Source organism: Telopea speciosissima, chromosome 10, assembly GCF_018873765.1.
Source record: "Telopea speciosissima isolate NSW1024214 ecotype Mountain lineage chromosome 10, Tspe_v1, whole genome shotgun sequence".
Classification (NCBI taxonomy): Eukaryota; Viridiplantae; Streptophyta; class Magnoliopsida; order Proteales; family Proteaceae; genus Telopea; species Telopea speciosissima.
The window spans coordinates 15,811,065-15,831,118 of NC_057925.1; the positions used below are offsets into that span (position 1 = coordinate 15,811,065).

The window sequence follows — 20,054 nt, forward strand, 5'->3', positions numbered from 1 at the left end:
ATACAGTTGTTAAGTTGCACTTGTCATTTAAAAGCTCTATTGATGGTAAAAAAATTTAGGCTTTGATGGGAAGCCCTTTTGTGTGGTTTACATCAGGTCTCGTGTGCTATTAGGGAGCAAATTCCCTCTTTTCATGGCCAGGCCAATTCAGTGACTACTTTGATTTGTTCTAGAATTCTCTAGTTATCATGGAAACTTTCTATTGTGCTCCTCCTCACCCTTGGTTCAAACTGAATGCTGACGGCTATTCGCTTGGTAACCCATAGAGAGCAGAGGCAGGTGGAGTTTTTTTTTAATAAGTAAATTATATTAAAAACAAAAAAGGGGAAAAAAATTAAATATACAAAAATAGGCAGCCTCCTAGAACCCCCTTTAAAATAGGCTTAAAGAGAGAATTGGGAGGCCCTTAACAAAAACGGGAAAAGTGCCAAAAACAAGGAAGTTATAACCGATAGTAGATACAGAAATCAGCATCCTCCTTAACCAATTTACAAAGTTCCTCTGGGAAGTCAACCAGTTGGAGAATAGTCTCCATATCACCCGTAAGTAAGGAGGCAATATAATTTGCTGTTTGATTCACCTCTCTCCACACATGCTTATATTACACTGAAGAAAGAGAGACACCCAAATGGTGGATTTTGCTCTTCAACCACTATAATGTCCAAGGACCTTTAATCTTTCCATTTGGTATGTCCATAGCCGATTTGGAATCTAACCGAATGGACACTTCATAGAGACCTTTTTCAATACATAGAGTCATATCCCAGAAGATAGCTTACAATTCCATAGAAAGGACTGATCTATCTACACCCAGACCTGCAAAAACAATAATGGGGGAACCCATAGCATCACGAATCAGCCAACCATAAGTTGCCTTTACTTGGGATAGAGAACCATCATAATGCAAAGCAAACATAGACTGAGGAGGTCGAAACCATGAACATGCATTCGGAACAGTAGAAATCCGATGCACATTAATTCCCCAGCTATCAACAATAAACTGATTTCTACGGGTGTAAGTACCAGTAAGAGAAATGGAGGTACACCTAGAAAGTCACCACTTCTTTAATTGCAACAAGAAGTTTAGGTCTTGTTCTTGTCTTATTACTGAATAATCTAAAATTGTTATCTTGCCACACATGCTGAATAGTAGAACAGAAAGTCAGCTTACCAACTATTTGAATGGGGTTATCTCCACTGAACTCATATCTAATCCTAATAACTTTATCTTTCATATTTTGAACTTGTCTTCTACTTCGGGTACAAGAAGAAAGAATATCCCCCCATATTTTTTAAGTGAAAAAAATAATCAAAGAAAAGATGGTTCCAACTCTCCAACCTAGCCCCAAAAAACACAATTGGGATTTACCCCAACATGTCGTCTAATAAGCTGGTCCTTGGTTGGCATAGCATCCATAATGCATCTCCAAGTGGTAAAGACTGTCTTGGAATATTCCAGAAAACCAAACCGCAGCAAACCACTCCACATTCCTTATTTTATTTTGAATAAGATCCCAAGCTGATTTAATAGTAAACAATCCAATAGAATTGTCTTTCCATACTACCATATTAGATTTGGAATGATGAAGTTTCTTCATATTGGGTAACTCCCTTCACATATCATGCAAAGCAATAGATCTAGAGGGTCTAGGATGCCATTGACCATCTGGCATAATTTCTTTAACCAATGATAGGTGATTAGAGCCTGCATCATACCGAGTTCTGCTCCCAAAACGATTGAGAAGTACTCCCATTGGATGCCACCTATCCAGCCATAATCTTGTGAAGAGACTATTCCCAATAATATGTTAAACTAGGGGTAGGTGGAGTTTTTCGTAATTCTAACTCTAGGATCATTTGGGAATTCAATTTTTTGGATTGAGTCTGACTCGATGGTAGTGACGATTGCGGTATACAGTGGATAGTTCCATGGTGTGTCATGCAGGATTGGTGCTATCTCCAGCCATATCTCTTTGGTATTCGATGGAAGATATATCACACATTGTTATAGGGAGGCTAACCCCATTGCTGATTTCTTTGCAAAATCGGTAGCAAGACTGGTTGTTTCCTCCTTTTCTCTTGTTCTTCCCCCTCATCTACAAGATGAGCATCTAGTAGATGTGCAGAGTATGCCAAGATTTTGTATCTAGTACCTGTAGTCTTTTATTTTTGGTTTGTTGGATAACGGGTCCCTCCCCTGCTGATGGCCATGCCGAAGGTAGGGGGTGGGGCTTTGCTGTGCTTTTGAGTTTCTAATGTCTTTCTTGACCCAGATACATGTATCACTGTAACTTTTTTTCTCTTTCATTCTTTTTTATATACATGATCCTCTTAGCAACCAAAAAAAAAAAGTTGCAAATATGAAAAACTAAAGAATGGTTTTTCCAATACAAACTTCATGTAATTAGCAGGTTTTTTTAATGTATTTTTTTTCTTTTATTCAGTTTGTCACCCCACATCAAGTTATTATACAATTGAGCCTATGCCTATTGGAAATCCATCAAATGGCTCTCAAGTGTGTTTTTAGCCCTTAGAGGAGTACATGGAAGATGCAAAAAACAAGAGTGCTAGTTTTTACTGATACATCCAAGATTCACGGACCAATCAACGGCAGCCACGTGTCACAAGGCGACCTACCCCAGAACCAAGGAGAACGAACCGGGGGTCCCACCCAGGCCCGGCCAACACCCAGGCACGGCCTCACCCAAGCGCGGCCACCAGGCGCGGCCTCACCCAGGCGCGGCCCAGGCACGGCTTCCCCCAGGCGCGACCTGCACTAGGCGCTGCCCCAGGCGTGGCCTCACCCAGGCGCGGCCTGCACCCAGGCACGACCTCTCACCCAGGCGGGCATGCACCCAGGCGCGGCATCGTGGACGCGGACGTGACGTACACGGATACCGGGGCCACTCGTCTATGACCCAATCGTGTCACTGCAGACTCATGTCACCACCAGGACTCTAGGCCACCGCTTAAAAGTCACGTCACCCAGAGGGATTCAAGCACCAATAACGTTATCACCACACGCGGGTATCTATTCAACAAGGATCTTGATGCCACCAGGACACTCCCTCCCTCGGGGAGATGGCCAATCAGGATAAAGCCTCGTTACCCAGGGCCTCTATCCACTCAACGGCACACTCGCCATCAAACTGGGACTCTCCACATTGCCATACACTACTATAAAAGGCAAGGTACACAACCCCATCAGGGGAGATCAAAACTCATATTGACTAATCACTATTCATCTGTTTGCTCAGGAGATCTAACTTTGGCATCGGAGAGCCCCAGGCCGGAACCACACCGGTTCTCTCTGTTGACCCCTTGGTCCACTTGCAGGTGACGGCACTCGCAGGACCGCTCAACGATTTCTTGACGCAACACTTACAATGTGAATTGATGAAATCAACTCATACATTTTCTTGAATTATTTTGATTCAGATACAATACTGATCACGAAGGAAGAGGGAAATCGTCAGAGGAAGACGACGCTTAAGAAAGAACAAACCACCCTTCCATACCTTCCCGATGACATCATCCTCACCAACATCCTTCACAGGGTAGAAGCTCAAACCCTTTTTCATGGTTTTAAGTTTGGATGCAAACTTTGGTATGAGAAAATCTCTGAACCAATTTTCATCGAAAAACAACTTCTTCATTCTAAACCTTGTTTCATAATAGAAAAGACCACAGAAGATGAATTTAAGACTATTACACAGATAATAGAAGTTAAAGAAGATGGAAACTATGTGGTCCAAGATTCACGTTTGTCTAGAACAATTAGAGTACAAGCTTCCTGTAATGGTTTAATTCTTTTACAGGATTTGAAGAATGAACCACTTATTGTAGATTTTTATATAACCAATCCTGTTACCATGAAATGGGAAAAACTTCCACCTCGTTGTACCAATTGGGTAATAAGTATCAAATCAGGATTAGGGTTTGATTTTTTAACAAAGAAATACATAGTGGTATGTATTTCCTTGGGATATGATGAACAACAGATTAAATGTGAGATATTAACCCTAGGTTGTCGTACATGGAGAGAAGTTGAAATTCCTAATGTGGAAAGCAGATGGAGATATAATAATTCACCAATTTCAGTTAATGGAGTTTTGTATTGGGATTTCAAGTCACAAGATTACATTGGTTCCTTGGATATTAGTAATGAAAAGTTTCATTGGATACTTCTTCCTGATATAACTTTAAGGTATGGAAATATTGCAGTTATGGGAGGTTCATTAGCACTTGTTCATAACCTTTTTCAGGGTCAAGTTGATGTTTGGATTTTGAAGGATTTACAAAAATCAAAATGGAGAAGAAAACATATTATCTTTTTGCCAGTTCCATTGGGTGGATATATATATGATTTTGTTTATCCTTTGACGATTTTGAAGAATGGTGAAGTGATATATTTTTTGGAGCAAGAGGGATATTGCTTGTTAGCTTATGATATTAAACGAAGACAGTTAAGATTGCTTGATATCATAAGCAGAGGGGAGCTCATGGAATTCTGCAGTCCTCATGTCAACAGTCTTGTGTTTTGGAATTGATAACCATTTCACATTAGACAAAGTTATCAATAGAGTAGAACAGTAATCAAACTCTCTCTCTCTCTCTCTCTCTCTCTCTCCTTCCTGTGTTCTGGGTGAGTTGTTTAATGGATTTTACTTTTGGAAGAGCATGGTTGCTTTAGATCTCATAATAATAATAATAATATGGTGCCTTAATTTTTCTTTTTTTCGTATTACTATCATAGCTTCTATTGGATCCATGTATTCGATCCCATTTAGTTGGGATAAGGTTATGGTGATTGTTGTTGTTGTTGTTGTATAATTTCACTTTTATTTATTTATTTATTATTATTATTTTTTTTGATGAATAAATAATATATTCAACGAAGCTCGGAATTCTTCTCCCCAAAAAAATTAGAAGAAAGAATAATAAGAAAGGAAAAGAAGAAAGAAAAAGAAATTACTCCATTGCAACAAACGAACAGCCTATCCCTGAAAAATTATCTCCTCTGGTTCCTTGTCTGGCCCAATTCCCCAGTGCCTCTAATAAGGGGGGGTGGATCCCACCTAGACAGAGTGTTCGGGCAGGGGTAGGGTGATCATTACGTCCCCCTTGTTAGAGGCACTGGGGAAGTAAGCTGGGCAAGGATCTGGAAGGGATAAAGATCGACCTATCCCTACAGTTGAATTGAGCTATAAGGGATTTCTGAAGAGGATACAAAAGGATAGACATGCAGAACTCAGCCCTTCTAGAGGCGAGTTTTCTCCATCACCCCAACTCCCTTCGAGTCCTTCACAGTTCACACTGCCGGTTTCTTTGAATAAGTCCCTCACATGGGCGTACCAAGTATCTGATATTGGAGACGGGGTCAACCTCTTCATGGATCTCACCCTCTTGTTACATAGTCCCAAGTCCTAACCTCCATAGTGGGCTCTACCCTTGAGTCAACGACCAAGGCTACCTCTTCAACCACTTGCATAGGAGAGGCCCTCAAAAGCAATTTAGAGGACGAAATTCTGCTGCTACACTTTAACCGAATTTGGAGAGTCTCCTCTCACATGTAGCAGTCCTCTATTTATCGGTACGTGAAAAAAAAAAAACTATTACAAATTCCCATTGCAAAAAATAAACTACCAATAAAATTAATTAGAATTTCTACGGATTAATGTTCAACACTTTAAAGTGTCCAGATTTGTATTTCTAAGCTGATTCCTATTGAAGAAATATATACAATTCGACAACTCTAAAATGAAGTATCCATTTCTACCCATAGTTGTGAACAAGAATGGTAAAAGTGAATAATTGTATAGTTGGAAAATCAGGTTTTTTTTACTCTATTTGTCTTTCAAAAAAACCTGGTGACTTGGCCTTGTCAAACCCGGTCAAGGCGAGTCATATTTTTTAATATTTTAATAAAATAAATATGTATAAATTAGTAAAAAATTAAAAACAAATAAAGAAAAATATATGAACAAAATCAAGGAATCACATATCAATGCATTTTGAGTTTATAGCTTTGAACAAGAGAAGAGAGCGAAGAGTTGAGGGTTTATTACTTTTTTAAAATACACATATCAATGCATTCGGAGCTCTTCGGCTTCCTGCTCTGAGGTAAGGTTGTGGGTGCAGCCCGTGAATGCAAGCATGTCTCTTTCATATCTATAATTACAATTGGCATTGTTAAGCCAGATTGAATTTACATACCATAAACGACCCCTGAAAGAGCTAGACCATGTCAGTAGGATGAATACCTCAAATGAGTAGGATGAATACCTCAAATGAAGAGCAATGTATGGGTTGCTATTGTTAGTTAGCCTATCAACTAATATCTTCCCAAGTTCCTCTATTTCTCTGCTGTACCACATTCCTTAATTAAGTTTGGAATATAATTTATAATATAATATAAAAGAAATGCTTTTGTTTTATATATATTATGAATAATATATAATAAATAATATATTTTTCACTTAAGTATACCAAACCTATTTTTCATTATATAATCTATTATGTCTAGTAGCCAAATGATTATTATTTATAACTCATAATCTATTATCATAATTGATTATTCATAAATAAGTCATAAATATAAATATGAATTATGCCTAAGAGAGCCTTTAAAGTTCCTCATGACTCATGAGTCATGCCCCTTTGTACTTTTCCATGTCTCATTTGTACCCTTTGATCAGAGGCGGATCAATAACCAACTCACCATTTCGTCGAGCACTCCTAACTCTCCAAGTCCAAAGTCGCCAAACCAAGAGTGAAGGAAACGGCAAGAGCTGCATTCACGGTCCAAGGAATCGGACTGATTCGTGATTTCAAAATATGGTAGTGGTCACATCTGTATCAGACTACCAATCAAATATTAATACTTGTCTGATCTTGTATCAGTATAATGGTTCATAATAAGGGTAATTTGTCCAAAATTACTATATATATATATATATATATATATTTACTAAAAGTGATAGCAAAACTTTCTGATACAATTGATACGTATATCAAGAATTATACCAATATTTAAAGGGAAAATTTCTTAGATCTACTAGATTAAAAAAAGAATTACAAAATAAGTATATTTTAAATTTGTTTTACATCCATAAATTTACATTTTGAAAAGATTTACCTAATCCCCAAATTAGTTAGTGCCCGTCCCGCCCAACAAAAAAATATAACTAAACTTCCTAATATTGTTAGAGTTTATATGTTGTAAGGGTATTTTAGGGACTAGTTAGTTTATTAGTTGCCTTATGTTGAAATTCTCTTTTTTCCCTTTTACCTCCCTAGGGAGGAGTATGTAATTTGTTCTATTCTCATTAGTGAAGTAATATAGGTGTGTGAGAGACATTCTCTCTCACATACAATTTTTCCACCGAATTCTCTTCCTCTCCATTTCTTCATGTTCTTCTTCTTCTATCTTCTTCTTCTTTCTTACCCTAAATCTCAACTTGGTATCAGAGCAACCTCCGTTTCTAGTTTAAGAGTCGTCCTACAAGCTCTCTTCCTCCTTTCCCTCTCTTTGGAACCTTAGGTTACAAAGGGGTTCCAAGGAAGAGGCTGATATGTGAAAATTTTGAAGAAATCATGCCATATCTCTTGATGAAGCCTATAAAAGCACTAAGATAGGTCTTCATGTGAAGACTTGGCTGTTTGAAGCCCAAATCAATGAAAGACAACCCTGAATACTGTTCTGTGAATAGTAACCCGAGAAATTACTGTTCCTTTTTCTGAAACAGCCCTTATTCTCCCTCATCTTGGCTTTGTTGAAGCTTGGACTTGGCCCATTGGAGTCGCCCTAGGGCCCCCTTTTAAGCCCCCAAAACATTGGTTGCAAAGGAGGAAAGCCCAAGGTCTGCGACTCACTTTTTATGCTGCTGCTACAGTAACTCCGCCTATTCTGGGAAGTTTTTCTTGTTTCTCCCTCATCCAAGGTTAGTTGGAGATGAAATCAGGTCCTGTGGAGTCGCCTTGGAGTCTACTTTCAAGCCTATATAGGCTCAGCTAGTGATATCTAGCCCTCTTTTTCTGCTACTCCAAACTGTGATGCTCTATAATGCTGCTAGTTGTTGAAATAATGACTGTTTTGTGATATACTACTGTATTGAACCTATTTGATGGGTTTTATTTGCTGAGTTATATTGTTTCAAGATTATGGGTTGTTTTATAATGGATAGAAGGTGCTATTGGTGAAGAAGGGGGCTACCAACCTAGATGGTATGTGATACTTTTATTTGCTTGGTGTTGGTGAGGTGTGTTGTTTGAGTCTCTCGTGTTGTTGTATGATGCCATTACACTTTAAAGCATATGGTGGAATTGAATATTGTTGAAGTATTAGCTTGGTTTGCTACCTGGACTGCAATTACCAGTGTTTGAAAATTTCTTTTTGGGTTGAGAATATACTCCCCATTGGATTTGAGTATCATTTCCTTTTCTTTGTTCATTCCTACATTATGTCAGCTCTTGGTGGAAGAGGATACAGAGGGGGAGCCAGAGCATGCACCTTGTTGACTGAGGATACACCTATGCGACCTCCATATGGACTACAGACAGACACTGGTGTACTGCCAGCTTCCACTTTACAGGCCTCTACATTTGGCTCTTCTACTACCTCTATATGGGTCATTGACTCTGGAGCCACTGACCACATGACCGACATATCTCAGTGTTATGACTCTTACTCTACCTATTATGGTCAGGAAAAGGTTAGAGTTGTTGATGGTTCCTATTCTTCCATTTCTAGTAAGTTACTTCATCTCTCTCTCTTGACTCTGTTCTACATGTTCCTCAGTTTCATACTAATCTCCTATCTGTGAGCCATCTAACTAAATCCTTGAATTGCTCTGTTACTTTCTTTCCATCTCATTGTGCTTTTCAGGATTTGATGACAAAGAGGGTAATTGGCAGAGGCCGTGAGGAAAAGGGGCTCTACCTTCTTGATACAGGTCCATCATCTCTTACGACTGCTCAGTCATATGTATGTGGGCGTAATGACAATAGTAATGTTGACTCTGTTATGTTGTGGCATCAGCGTTTGGGTCACCCTTCTTTTGGTATTATGAGGGCAAAATTACCCCACCTGTGTTTCTTCCATTCCTTCTTCCCATGTGTTTAAGTGTGAACCCTGTTTATTTGCCAAACATTGTCATTCTCCTTATCCTTATCATGGTCATAGATCTGATGTTCCTTTCTATATTGTGCACTCTGATGTTTGGGGACCATCTCCCACTACTTCTCTGTCTGGCTATCGTTATTTTGTTTCCTTTGTTGACGACTATTCCAGGTCCACTTGGACCTACTTGATGAAACAAAAAAGTAATGTTTATGATGCTTTTAAAAATTTTTATCAGCTCATTTGTACCCAGTTTCATACTCGCATTCAAATTATTCGTTCTGATAAAGGGGGGGAGTATATGTATGGGGGGCTTCAACAGTTTTTTACTGATCATGGCATTATCCATCAAGTTGCTTATGTTGACACCCCTCAACAGAATGGGGTGGCAGAAAGGAAAAATCGCTATCTGTTGGAAATCACTAGGGGGGAGTCTCTTGTTTGGCATGCATGTTCCTAAGACTTTTTGGTCTGCAACCCTTCTTACTGCTGCCTTTTTAATCAATCGCATGCCCTCTAAACTTCTTGGCTCCAAATCCCCTATAGACTTGTTGTCTCCTCAGACTTCTGCTTTCTCTCTTCCTCCTAAGATGTTTGGGTATGTCTGCTATGTCCATGTTAGGGGTGTCAATACCCAACCCGAACCGATGAAACCGGCCCAAACCAGCCCGGACCACACCGGACCAAACTCTTAATGGTTTGGTTCGGTTTGTGGATCCAAAAAGGCAAACGGTTTGGTTTGGTTTGGGCTAGCCCGACGGTGCACCGGTAACCCGAACCGTTAGGCCTGAACCCAAACCGAACGACCTAACCCGATAAATGAGTAAATCAGTAAATGCCTAATGCCCCATTGCCCTCTAAATGTGTTGTGATAGTTTCTCACTTTATCTCATATCCTTTGTTAGTGATTACCCAACCAATTGTATCCATAGGCCATAGGACATAGGATACAAAGATGCATTGTATTTGAAATATTTTATGTACATAAAAGAGAAAGAGAAGAAAAATTAACACTACCCGGACCTTACTAGTTATATAAAACCAGTACCAAACCGAATCCAAACCGATATCAACCCGTTATCATAAACCGAAACCGACACGAAACCAAACCGCACCGAAACCGAATATTTCTTAATGGTTTGGTTTAAGTTTCTATAAAAGTCACACCGAAACCGAAAAGCCCGAACCAAAACCGGCCCGAACCGGCCCGTTGACACCCCTAGTCCATGTCAATAAATGTGCTCGGACCAAGCTTGACCCCAAAGCACTCAAATGTATTTTTCTTGGATACTCCTCCTTTACCAAGGGGTATAAGTGCTACCATCCTTCTTCCAGAAGGACATTTCTCTCCAAAGATGTTACCTTCTTTGAATCTATTCCTTTCTTTACTTCTTCTCATCATCCTCTTCAGGGGGAGAATAGTAGAAATAAAGAGGCCGCTTCTATCCCTTTCTATCCACCTTTGCCTACTTCTCCGTTTATGTTTGATATTGGAAAACACAAAGAAGGGGCTGTTGTTGATACTGATACTCATTCAGGTAATGATGCTAGCAATGAAAAAGAAGGGGCTATTGTTGTTGAAAATGGTTTTGGTAATCAGAAAGATTACCACATTACATACAAAAGAGGTAAAGGCTTGCATAATACATGACAGAAGACCTGCCAAGAGCCCTCTTTGGATCCTCATCTTGAGCTCCACCGACCTCATTCAGGTGATATCCCTCCTCCTCCCTCTGATTTAGACCTTCCAATTGCTGTTAAAAAAGGAAAGAGAGCTTGTACTAACCCTATTTCCCAGTTTGTTTCCTATGATGCTCTCTCTCCCACAAGTCTTGCTTTCACTGTTGCTCTTTCTTCTGATTCCATTCCCAGGAATCTCACTGAAGCTATGTTTGACCCAAAGTGGAAGCAAGCCATGTCTGAGGAAATGATGGCTCTTGAGAAGAATGGTACTTAGAAATTAGTAGATCTTCCCAAGGGAAGAGTCCCAGTCGGATGTAGGTGGGTTTATACAATCAAGTATAGGTCTGATGGTGCAGTTGAGAGGTACAAAGCAAGATTGGTAGCCAAAGGTTATAGTCAAGTGTATGGGATTGATTATTAGGAGACATTTGCTCTTGTAGCTAAACACAATTCTATTCGGGTTCTCTTATCATTGGCAGCCAATAGGGATTGGCCCCTATTCCAGTTGGATATGAAGAATGCGTTCCTCCATGGTGACTTAGAGAAGGAAGTATACATGCAGCCTCCTCCTGGCTTTAAGTTTCCTTCAGCTGAAGGCAAGGTGTGTCTCCTCAAGAAGGCTTTATATGGTCTCATACAATCTCCAAAAGCATGGTTTGAGAGGTTCAGGCAGGCTATTCTGAAGAATGGATACTCTCAAAGTCAAGCTGACCATACCTTATTTACACGGCGTGGTAATGGTACCATTACAACCCTTATAGTCTATGTTGATGACATTAATGTGACTGGTAATGACAGTGTTGAGGTAGCTAGATTGAAGTCCTACTTGGCTCAACAGTTTGAGATTAAAGATTTAGGTCCCTTGAGGTATTTTTTGGGAATTGAAGTGTCACGGTCCAAGAAAGACATCAACATATGTCAAAGGAAGTTTGTTCTTGACTTGTTAAAAGAGACAGGGATGTCGGGCTGCAAACCAGCGAGCTCTCCTATTGAGCAAAATCACAAACTAGGAGAAGATTGTGGTCCCCCTCTTGTTGATGCAGAGAAGTATCAGAGATTAGTGGGGAAACTCATCTACCTATCTATGACTCGCCCAGATATTTCTTATGCAGTGGGAGTTGTGAGTCAGTTTATGCATGCCCCCAAGAGTGGGCACTTGGATGATGTATACCGTATACTTAGATACTTGAAGTCCTCCCCAGGGAATGGACTATTGTATGCCAGGCATGATACCTGAGAATAGAGGGCTTTACAAATGCTGATTGGGCAGGATCCATCTCAGATAGAAGATCTACTTCTGGTTATTGCACATTTGTTGGTGGTAATTTGGTTACATGGAGAAGCAAGAAACAACTTGTTGTAGCTAGATCCAGTGTAGAGACAGAATTTAGGGCAATGGCACATGGAGTTTGTGAACTTATATGGCTGAAGCGATTAGTTCAAGAGTTAGGGTTTGCTGCAAATGATCCTATGCGGCTCTATTGTGACAACAAGACAGCTATAAGCATTGCTCACAATTCGGTATAACACAACAGAACTAAACACATCGAAGTGGACCGGCATTTCATCAAGGAGAAAATAGACTTCGGCTGTATTTGCACTCCTTTTGTGAAGACAGGTGATCAATTGGCGGACATCTTTACCAAAGGGCTTTCTTCTCTCCAGTTTGGTACCCTATTATGCAAGCTGGGAATGCATGATATTTATTCTCCAGCTTGAGGGGGAGTGTTAGAGTTTATATGTTGTAAGGGTATTTTAGGGACTAGTTAGTTTACTAGTTGCCTTATGTTGTAATTCTCTTTTTTCCCTTTTACCTCCCTAGGGAGGAGTATGTAATTTGTTCTATTCTCATTAGTGAAGTAATATAGGTGTGTGAGAGACATTCTCTCTCATACACCACTTTTCCACCGAATTCTCTTCCTCTCCATTTCTTCATCTTCTTCTTCTTTCTTACCTTACATCCATTATAATATACCCTTTGACTCAATTTTTTTCATTAAAAAAAAACTAAAGATAATGCTTTAGTGTAACCATTTGCACTTTGCACAACTCATTGAGTTCTCTCATATTTCTATTTGGCGGGACAACCAAGCATGTAGAAGTGGGTCTAGCATCCCTAGTTGTTACGTGGGGTGGCGTAAGACCATAAACCCACTCAATCATTAAAATCCAATTATACACCCTATCATCGGGTGTTACTTAGACAGGTAGACCTAGCTAGCTAGAGTCCTTTAGAAGCTTTAATGACAGTGATTAAGGTTTACTATTGAGGTTAGTGAAAAACAGACCAAGCCCATCTTAGCCCAGCTCAGCCCACCTTGCGGGGCCTACTCCCCAACCCTTTATTATCCAATCTCTTTCTTTTGAAAGAGTGCCTTGCTGGGACTGGTGGTGGTGGGGGTGGGGGTGGGGGTGGGGGTGGGGGGGGGGGGGGGGGAGGGGGAGTCCATGAAGTGGAGGGTGGGGTCAACTTTTTCTCATGCTAATTAATGCTCATGCTTATGCCACATGGCAAATATGTGTCTTGGGTCAGGGGTAGGGTCAACTTTTTCTCATGCTAATTAATGGTCATGCCACGTGGCAAATATGTGTCTGTGTCAGCTTTGCGGCGTGTTCTTCATGGACTCCTCTTCTTCTTATCTCTAGTTGTCTATGACTCCATCCCTCTCCCCCTAAACCTCTACAAGGAAGAAAAAAAAAAAGAAACTGCAACAGGGACAAAGAAAGTGAGAGAGAGCCAATACTCACCGGGACTAGTGAAGATGATTAACGAGTGGAAGAGGGATAATGAGATAGAGATGATTAACGAGTGGAAGAGGGATAACGAGATAGAGATAAAAGGAAGCACCTATTCGACTTCTATTAGTCTTGCAAGTTTCTCGCCAAATAGATAGAAAAGGAAATTTAATAAGTTGTGCAAACCGTTTTTTTTTTTTTTCTTTTTCTTTTTCTTTTTCTTTTTCTTTTTAGGTGAAAGTGCAAACGGTTTACACTATTAAAGCATTATCTTTAGCTTTTTTTTAGGGGAAAAAAATGAGTCAAAGGGTATATTAGGAAGTTTAATTATATTTTTTTGTTGTGCGGGATGGAAACTAACTAATTTGGGGATTAGGTAAATCTTTTTAAAATATAAATTTATGGATGTAAAACAAATTTAAAATCTACTTATCTTGTAATTCTTTTTTTAATCTCGCAGATCTAAGAAATTTTCCCATATTTAAAAGCAGGGGTTGGATTAGTAGAGTCCCTCTATTTGGATTGGAACTGCTCCGTGCCCATTCCAATCTTACCCACAGACCACAATTTTAGGATAACGGTATTCGAACACATACCGATCTGATTGATACTGTAAGCGAGGTATTGATAAGAGGGTAAAATGGTCCAAAAAAAAAGTTATCAGTATTTTGAAGGGTAAAACAGCCCGATCAAGCCAATCCATATTACTATTGGCCGAGACCGATAACGGTACCAATATCGATACCTAAGAGGCTAAGGCTCTCTTTGGTATAGTTTAAATTTATGTTTATCTGATACATAAACATAAATAGATGTGTTTGGTATGATTTATGATCCCAATTTCTCATTAAAATAAATCAATATAAGCATAAATTCATAAACAGTTCGATAGTTGTTTATGATTTATCACCATAAACTGTTAATGTTTGTTTATGCGGGTACCATTAATGAACATGTGCAGAATTGCTATTTAAGTGAAGGTAAATGGGTAAAATTAACAAAAATTAGAACAAAGCCTCTCTTTTGTCTCTCTCTCTCTCTCCAACCCCATTTGGGCACCACCATAATACATAATATATTCTTCATTTAAGAATACCAAACCTATTTTTCATTATATAATCTATTATGTCTGGTAGTAACCAAATGATTATTGTTTTTAGCCCATAACCTAGAATCATAATTGATTATTCATAAATAGATCATAAATATGAATATAAACTATGCCAAAGAGAGCCTAAGACCATGAACTCATCTTTTCTCAATTGTCTATTTTGGATTGTCCGATTTGTCCGATCCAATACATGCATGATGGACACGTGTTAACATCTCATGCTTTAAAAAAAAAAAACAATTCTTATCGAAGAATAACAAGGGACTGAGGGAGAAAGGGGGATGGGAGGTAGGGGTGCAAGTTTGGCCCTGTCGGCCCAAATCCTGCATATTTTTTTTTACCAAAAAAAAAAAGTCCAAACCCGCCCTGGCCCGCCCTGAGCCCGAATAAGGTCTAGGCTGAGATATTTGGCTCTAAGGGCGGGTCAGGGCTGGAAATTTCTGGCCCTGAGTCAAGGTCGGGTCGGGCCAGGGTTGAGGCCTTGGGCTAAGCATAGTTCGGTCCGGCCCGTCCCTATTTTAAGTTATACTATATATATATATATATATATAATAAACTTTAAATGTCACCCACATTTTATTATATAATATATTATATATGAAGATAATAAGTGATATAATACATTTTATTATAGTGTTATTTTACGTAAAATTGATAATTTTCTCCTCGGCCAATTCCAGCCCATGCATTTTCTTCCCCTTCCCCATGATCAGGGCCAATCAGGGTCAGCCCGGCTCGACCCTGAGGGTGGGTCACGGTTGGATTTTTTAGGCCCTGAGCCAGGGTCAAGTCGGGTCTGGGTCCAACTAAGGGGACTCAAGGTTGGGTTAGGGTTCTATAAAGCCCGGCCCAACCTGACCCTATTGCAGCTCTATTGGGAGGCAAAGAATCCATTGGCTTTGTTTGGTTGCAAGGGCAAATTTTTTTCGGTGGCAAGAGCAATTAAAGGGAAGGGAAGTTAAATTTTTAAACTTAAAAGCAAAACTTTTGTAATCATTATCCCATGTGATTATATCACTAAATCTAAATCATTCCATATTTTGTTATTAAATTTCATTTTACTTTGCATCCATTTCCCTCCTGTTTAAAAGGTAAGTTTAAAATTACAAAAATTTCTTTTTTAAGTTTACAAATTTTCACTTCCCTTCTCTTTAATTTTTCTTGCAACGAAACGTAGGGAGGGTGAAGAAACTATTGCCACCAAGGCCAACAATGGTCGTGCTCCTAAAGCATGCTCTACAATAATATCACTCATCTGCGACACAAAGGTAGAGCTTTTTGCAATGATAGAGGGCATCCAGCTGTTGGGCCGTGTCACACACATCTCGATGATTGACTCGATGCACGTCAAGATAAGTGCGGCACAGCCCAGCCCTTGGATGCCCCTTGGGCACTCCCTGGCGCTGGGCTCCCTAGAGAGGAGCCGGATCCAGTTTTTTACCATGTGAAGATCTTTACTCCATTAACGTGGGAATTGAAAAGTTGCACGGGCTGTTGCCTGTTGCAAATTTCCAATTTTTCCAAACCTTCAAGTTATCTGCAACTAAAGAATCCCTTGGCTGTAGGGTTTTCTATTGAATTTGACGACGCCAAATGGCTTTGATGATTGTCTTAGAAGATATTCTAATACTTAACGCTTCTGTTTCGCAGTCTGTGGACTCTGTAGCTGGGCGTGCTTTTTTCCCCCTTTTCCTGGAAGAACACTGAGTTCCCCAAAGCCCGAAAGGACCTACGGTAAGCACCTCTCTCTCTCTAGTCCTTGATAATGCTCTTGTTTCTTGCCTTCTCCTCCACCGGAATCCCCAGAATGTAAGTCCGAACCATTTCGTCACCGTGACGATGAAGAATTCAGTCCTCAGACACTGATTAGGGTAGATTATAGATAACAAGAAGTTATTGGCATAACTGAGGAAGTAATTTAGCCTGTCCCATTGATACATAGCGATGATAGCCCCGTTTTCACATCTACCAGAAACCCTATTATTAAAATTGCTTCTGTTAGCAATGGACGTTTAGGGTTTATTTTCAATTGCATTACATATGACTTGAAACTGATATCCCACACATCCCCTGTAGTATATCAATCAAAATCAAACTTATCAAAACATGTATTTGATTGCTTACTTTTGATCTGTCGGAACTGATTGAAGTTTACATTTATCTATGTGATTATCTCCAGAGCAGTTTCCTTTCAAAGAAGCTTTGATGGCATTCACCATGAGTTTGACCTCTTCAAGCCTCATGAACCTCAGCCTAACCCCAAGAATTACAGTCTCACCAGGGAGGTGCAGAGCAATCAATTCGAGATCCTCACTTGGGTATCTTAGTATCCGAGCGGTACAAGACAATCAGGGACCAAGGAGGCTGGTTGATATAATCCGGTTTGTGCCTGAGCTCTCAAGGAACTATTTTAGAAGTCCATCTCGCAGGGCATTGTTTGGTGGGATCTCCTTACTTGGTGGGTTTTATGTAGCACAGACCATCTCTCTCTCATTTGGGGCTTTAGGAGTGAACGATGTGATTGCTGCTGTGCTTTGTGTTTTACTTACAGAGTATGCAACTAGGTTCTATTACAGCCGGCCGAAGGTAACTTTTCCCCTTGCCCTCCTGAACAATTTTAAGATGGGTTTTACCTATGGCCTCTTCATAGATGCCTTTAAGCTTGCTAGTTGAGTCAAAAATCATCAACAAACAATATCAGTTATCTATCTCCCTTATCTGAAAACGCACAGAGAGAGAGAATTTATCCTGATTAATGACTTCACTAATCAAGTGGATTTGATCTCTTGGACGCCCAAATATCCTGGCCCTGTCCTTATGGTTCTATCCTATCGAATAGAAAACTTTCTATTTGATTCCTTTCTGCATTTAATCTTACATTTCAATCCAATACATTCTATTTCTGCACCTTCCATATCTCTCTTTCATGGTTCTTGGTTCTTCATAAATTACTTATAAAGATGATCTCAATAGCTGGCACACAGATTTCTTTGTTCTCTTATTTGAGACATTGGTGTGATGGAACACTAACATGTCTCTCTCTCTCTCTGGGATAGGAAGAGCAAAACATTCAAGTGTTAGTGCCATTTTCCTGTTTCTGACCTTCATTTTGCACATGATGATGGCTACTCTGATAAGTTCTATACAATGAGAAACCAGTCATTAGTCATGAATTTGTTCCGTGTTCAGTCCAACAACAATGTGAGCTTTTATTGTGGTAAAACTATATTGGTCTCTGGTAATTAAAATATCGAAGAACAGCCCATTGTTACCTGGAAGCCTGTCTTGTTATGGACTTATAGTGAACCTGGACTAGATGTCTTGCAGTCCAAAAATGATGATATTGCATGATTACTGTAGAATCATGTTTCCCCTGCCATCTCTTTTGATTCATCTATGTAGACTTTATGTCCCAACAATATGGATCAAACTGTTACTAGTACTGTAAAGGAGATGTGTCTAATTATCGTTCATGAATAGTTTTCCTTTGTGCACTTGTTTCTTTAGTCTTGGGTAGTGGTGGTGCAATTAAATCTGAGGAGTATTTCAATAAAGCTGAAATTTTGTGAAGGCTGAATGCAATTGTAGGCCTTTTTACAAAGAGAATGCTGCCTGTAATGGCCGAGAAAGATGATCTGGAGCATATTCTTGATCATGATTTGTCTTCTATACATCTCGAAATACTGCAGAAAATGGAACCTAAGACGATGTAGAATGGAAGTCACAAATACACAATCACTTAATACACATAAAGATTTACGTGGTTTAGCAAGATTGCCTACGTCCACTGTGAGATGAGATCTGCTTCTCTATCAATGGAGAGTAGGGTTACAACCGCTCGTCCACACACCTTTCTTAGATTACAGAGAATGAACTTCTTACTTGCCCATAGTGAACATTATATAGGTACAGTTTACTGTAATACCCATATTACCCTAAAATTTTTCTACCCCTACAAATACATGACATCCAACTTTGCGCCCTACAGCCTCTTAACAACCCTTAGGAATCAGCCCACAAACACAAGCAATGGAATACAAGACATCATACCCCAACAAATACAACAAACCTGTCTAAACCTGAGTCATCCAACTTTTCAAGGTTCTGGTTGATTTACTACAATGCAGATCAGTAATGGGCTTGCTTTGACCAAGCCTTTGATGACCCAACAAACAAACTGATCTATGGCACACTGGTTGAACGCCAATACACCTGATACCAGTTACCTTGCAGCTCTGTGCATTAGCCTTCAGATACAAATGAAAACATTATCATTCAAGGTTGTATTTTGTTGCCATTGAGCATGAAATCTTTTACTTTTGTATTTCTTTAATGCTGAAAACATTAGGTGTGCTTTAAATAGAGTAAATTTGAAGTAATTTATTTTGTTAAGGAGAAACGAAAACTTACTAATTCTGTGGTTTATGTCAACAAAAATAAAAAGTAGAGGTGTAACTTCTCTTGATTCAACTCCTAGAATTGCTATGAATCATCTGCTACTACTTCTGGCCTAGGATCAAGAAATATGAGTTTGCCTAAATGCCACTATGGAGTAAGGATCAATTGGGTGATCTAACCTGACTTGAGTCTAGGCCACATTGAAGATATGAAGTTTGGGAACAATGGATCATAGTTGTCACGGCATCACGGCGATCCAAGTCGGTGGAGGGATGTCACGTCGATATATGAGCATGTCGACCATGTTTTATTTTTTATTTTCTCTATTTTTAATGTTTTAATAGATGTATACTCAAGTCATGTTTTATTTTTTCTCTATTGTTTCTCAAGTTTTAAGAAGAAAATTCAGAAATCGAAGAAGAAATCGAAGAGGGAAAGAAGAAATCGAAAGAAATCGAAGAGGGAAAGAAGACAGGAAGAAGAAATCGACGAGGGAAAGAAGAAATCGAAAGAAATCAAAGAGGGAAAGAAAAAATCGAAGAGGGAAGAAGAAATCGAAGACAGGAAGAAGAAATCGAAGAGGGAAAGAGAGACAGGAAGAAGAAATCAAAGAAGGACGCCATGGCGGCGCCATGACAACTATGCAATGGATTGAGGAATCAAAATCAGATCTGATGATCTCCTGATTGAATTGGAATCGGCATCACCCGATCTTGATTCCTAGTAATTCACCACAGTATTTTTTGGATTGGTCCAATCCATCCAGATTAACCTGGATAGGCTGTCTGATTGATTCTCTCCATTTCAAATGGAGCATTATCATGCTATCTGCAACTACTCGAGCTACGGTCCCAACTTCTACTTTCAATAGATGCTGGGACTTTAGCTCAAGTAGTTGCAGACATTTCAAATGGACCACCATTGTAGGTCCCACGAGCAAGCCTGGATGACATGACTCGAGATAGGATCGATAGGTTGATACCTGCATTGATCCAACAAATGATA

General features: G+C 39.5%; 1 protein-coding gene across 2 annotated transcripts; it reads left to right on the forward strand.

The window, feature by feature from the left end:
- Positions 1–1,077: 1,077 nt before the first annotated feature.
- LOC122641546 (uncharacterized protein ycf20-like) lies at positions 1,078–17,657 on the forward strand. Of its 2 annotated transcripts, none has more exons than XM_043834814.1 (2): positions 1,078–1,087; positions 16,836–17,657. In XM_043834814.1, exon 2 carries the CDS (start codon positions 16,857–16,859, stop codon positions 17,322–17,324), a length of 468 nt encoding a protein of 155 aa, XP_043690749.1. In that variant the 5' UTR covers positions 1,078–1,087; positions 16,836–16,856; the 3' UTR covers positions 17,325–17,657. The 2 variants fall into 2 exon arrangements, with proteins under 2 accessions (XP_043690749.1, XP_043690748.1); XM_043834813.1 differs by lacking the exon at positions 1,078–1,087 and adding an exon at positions 16,382–16,385 and having other exon boundaries at positions 16,831–17,657.
- Positions 17,658–20,054: the final 2,397 nt, after the last annotated feature.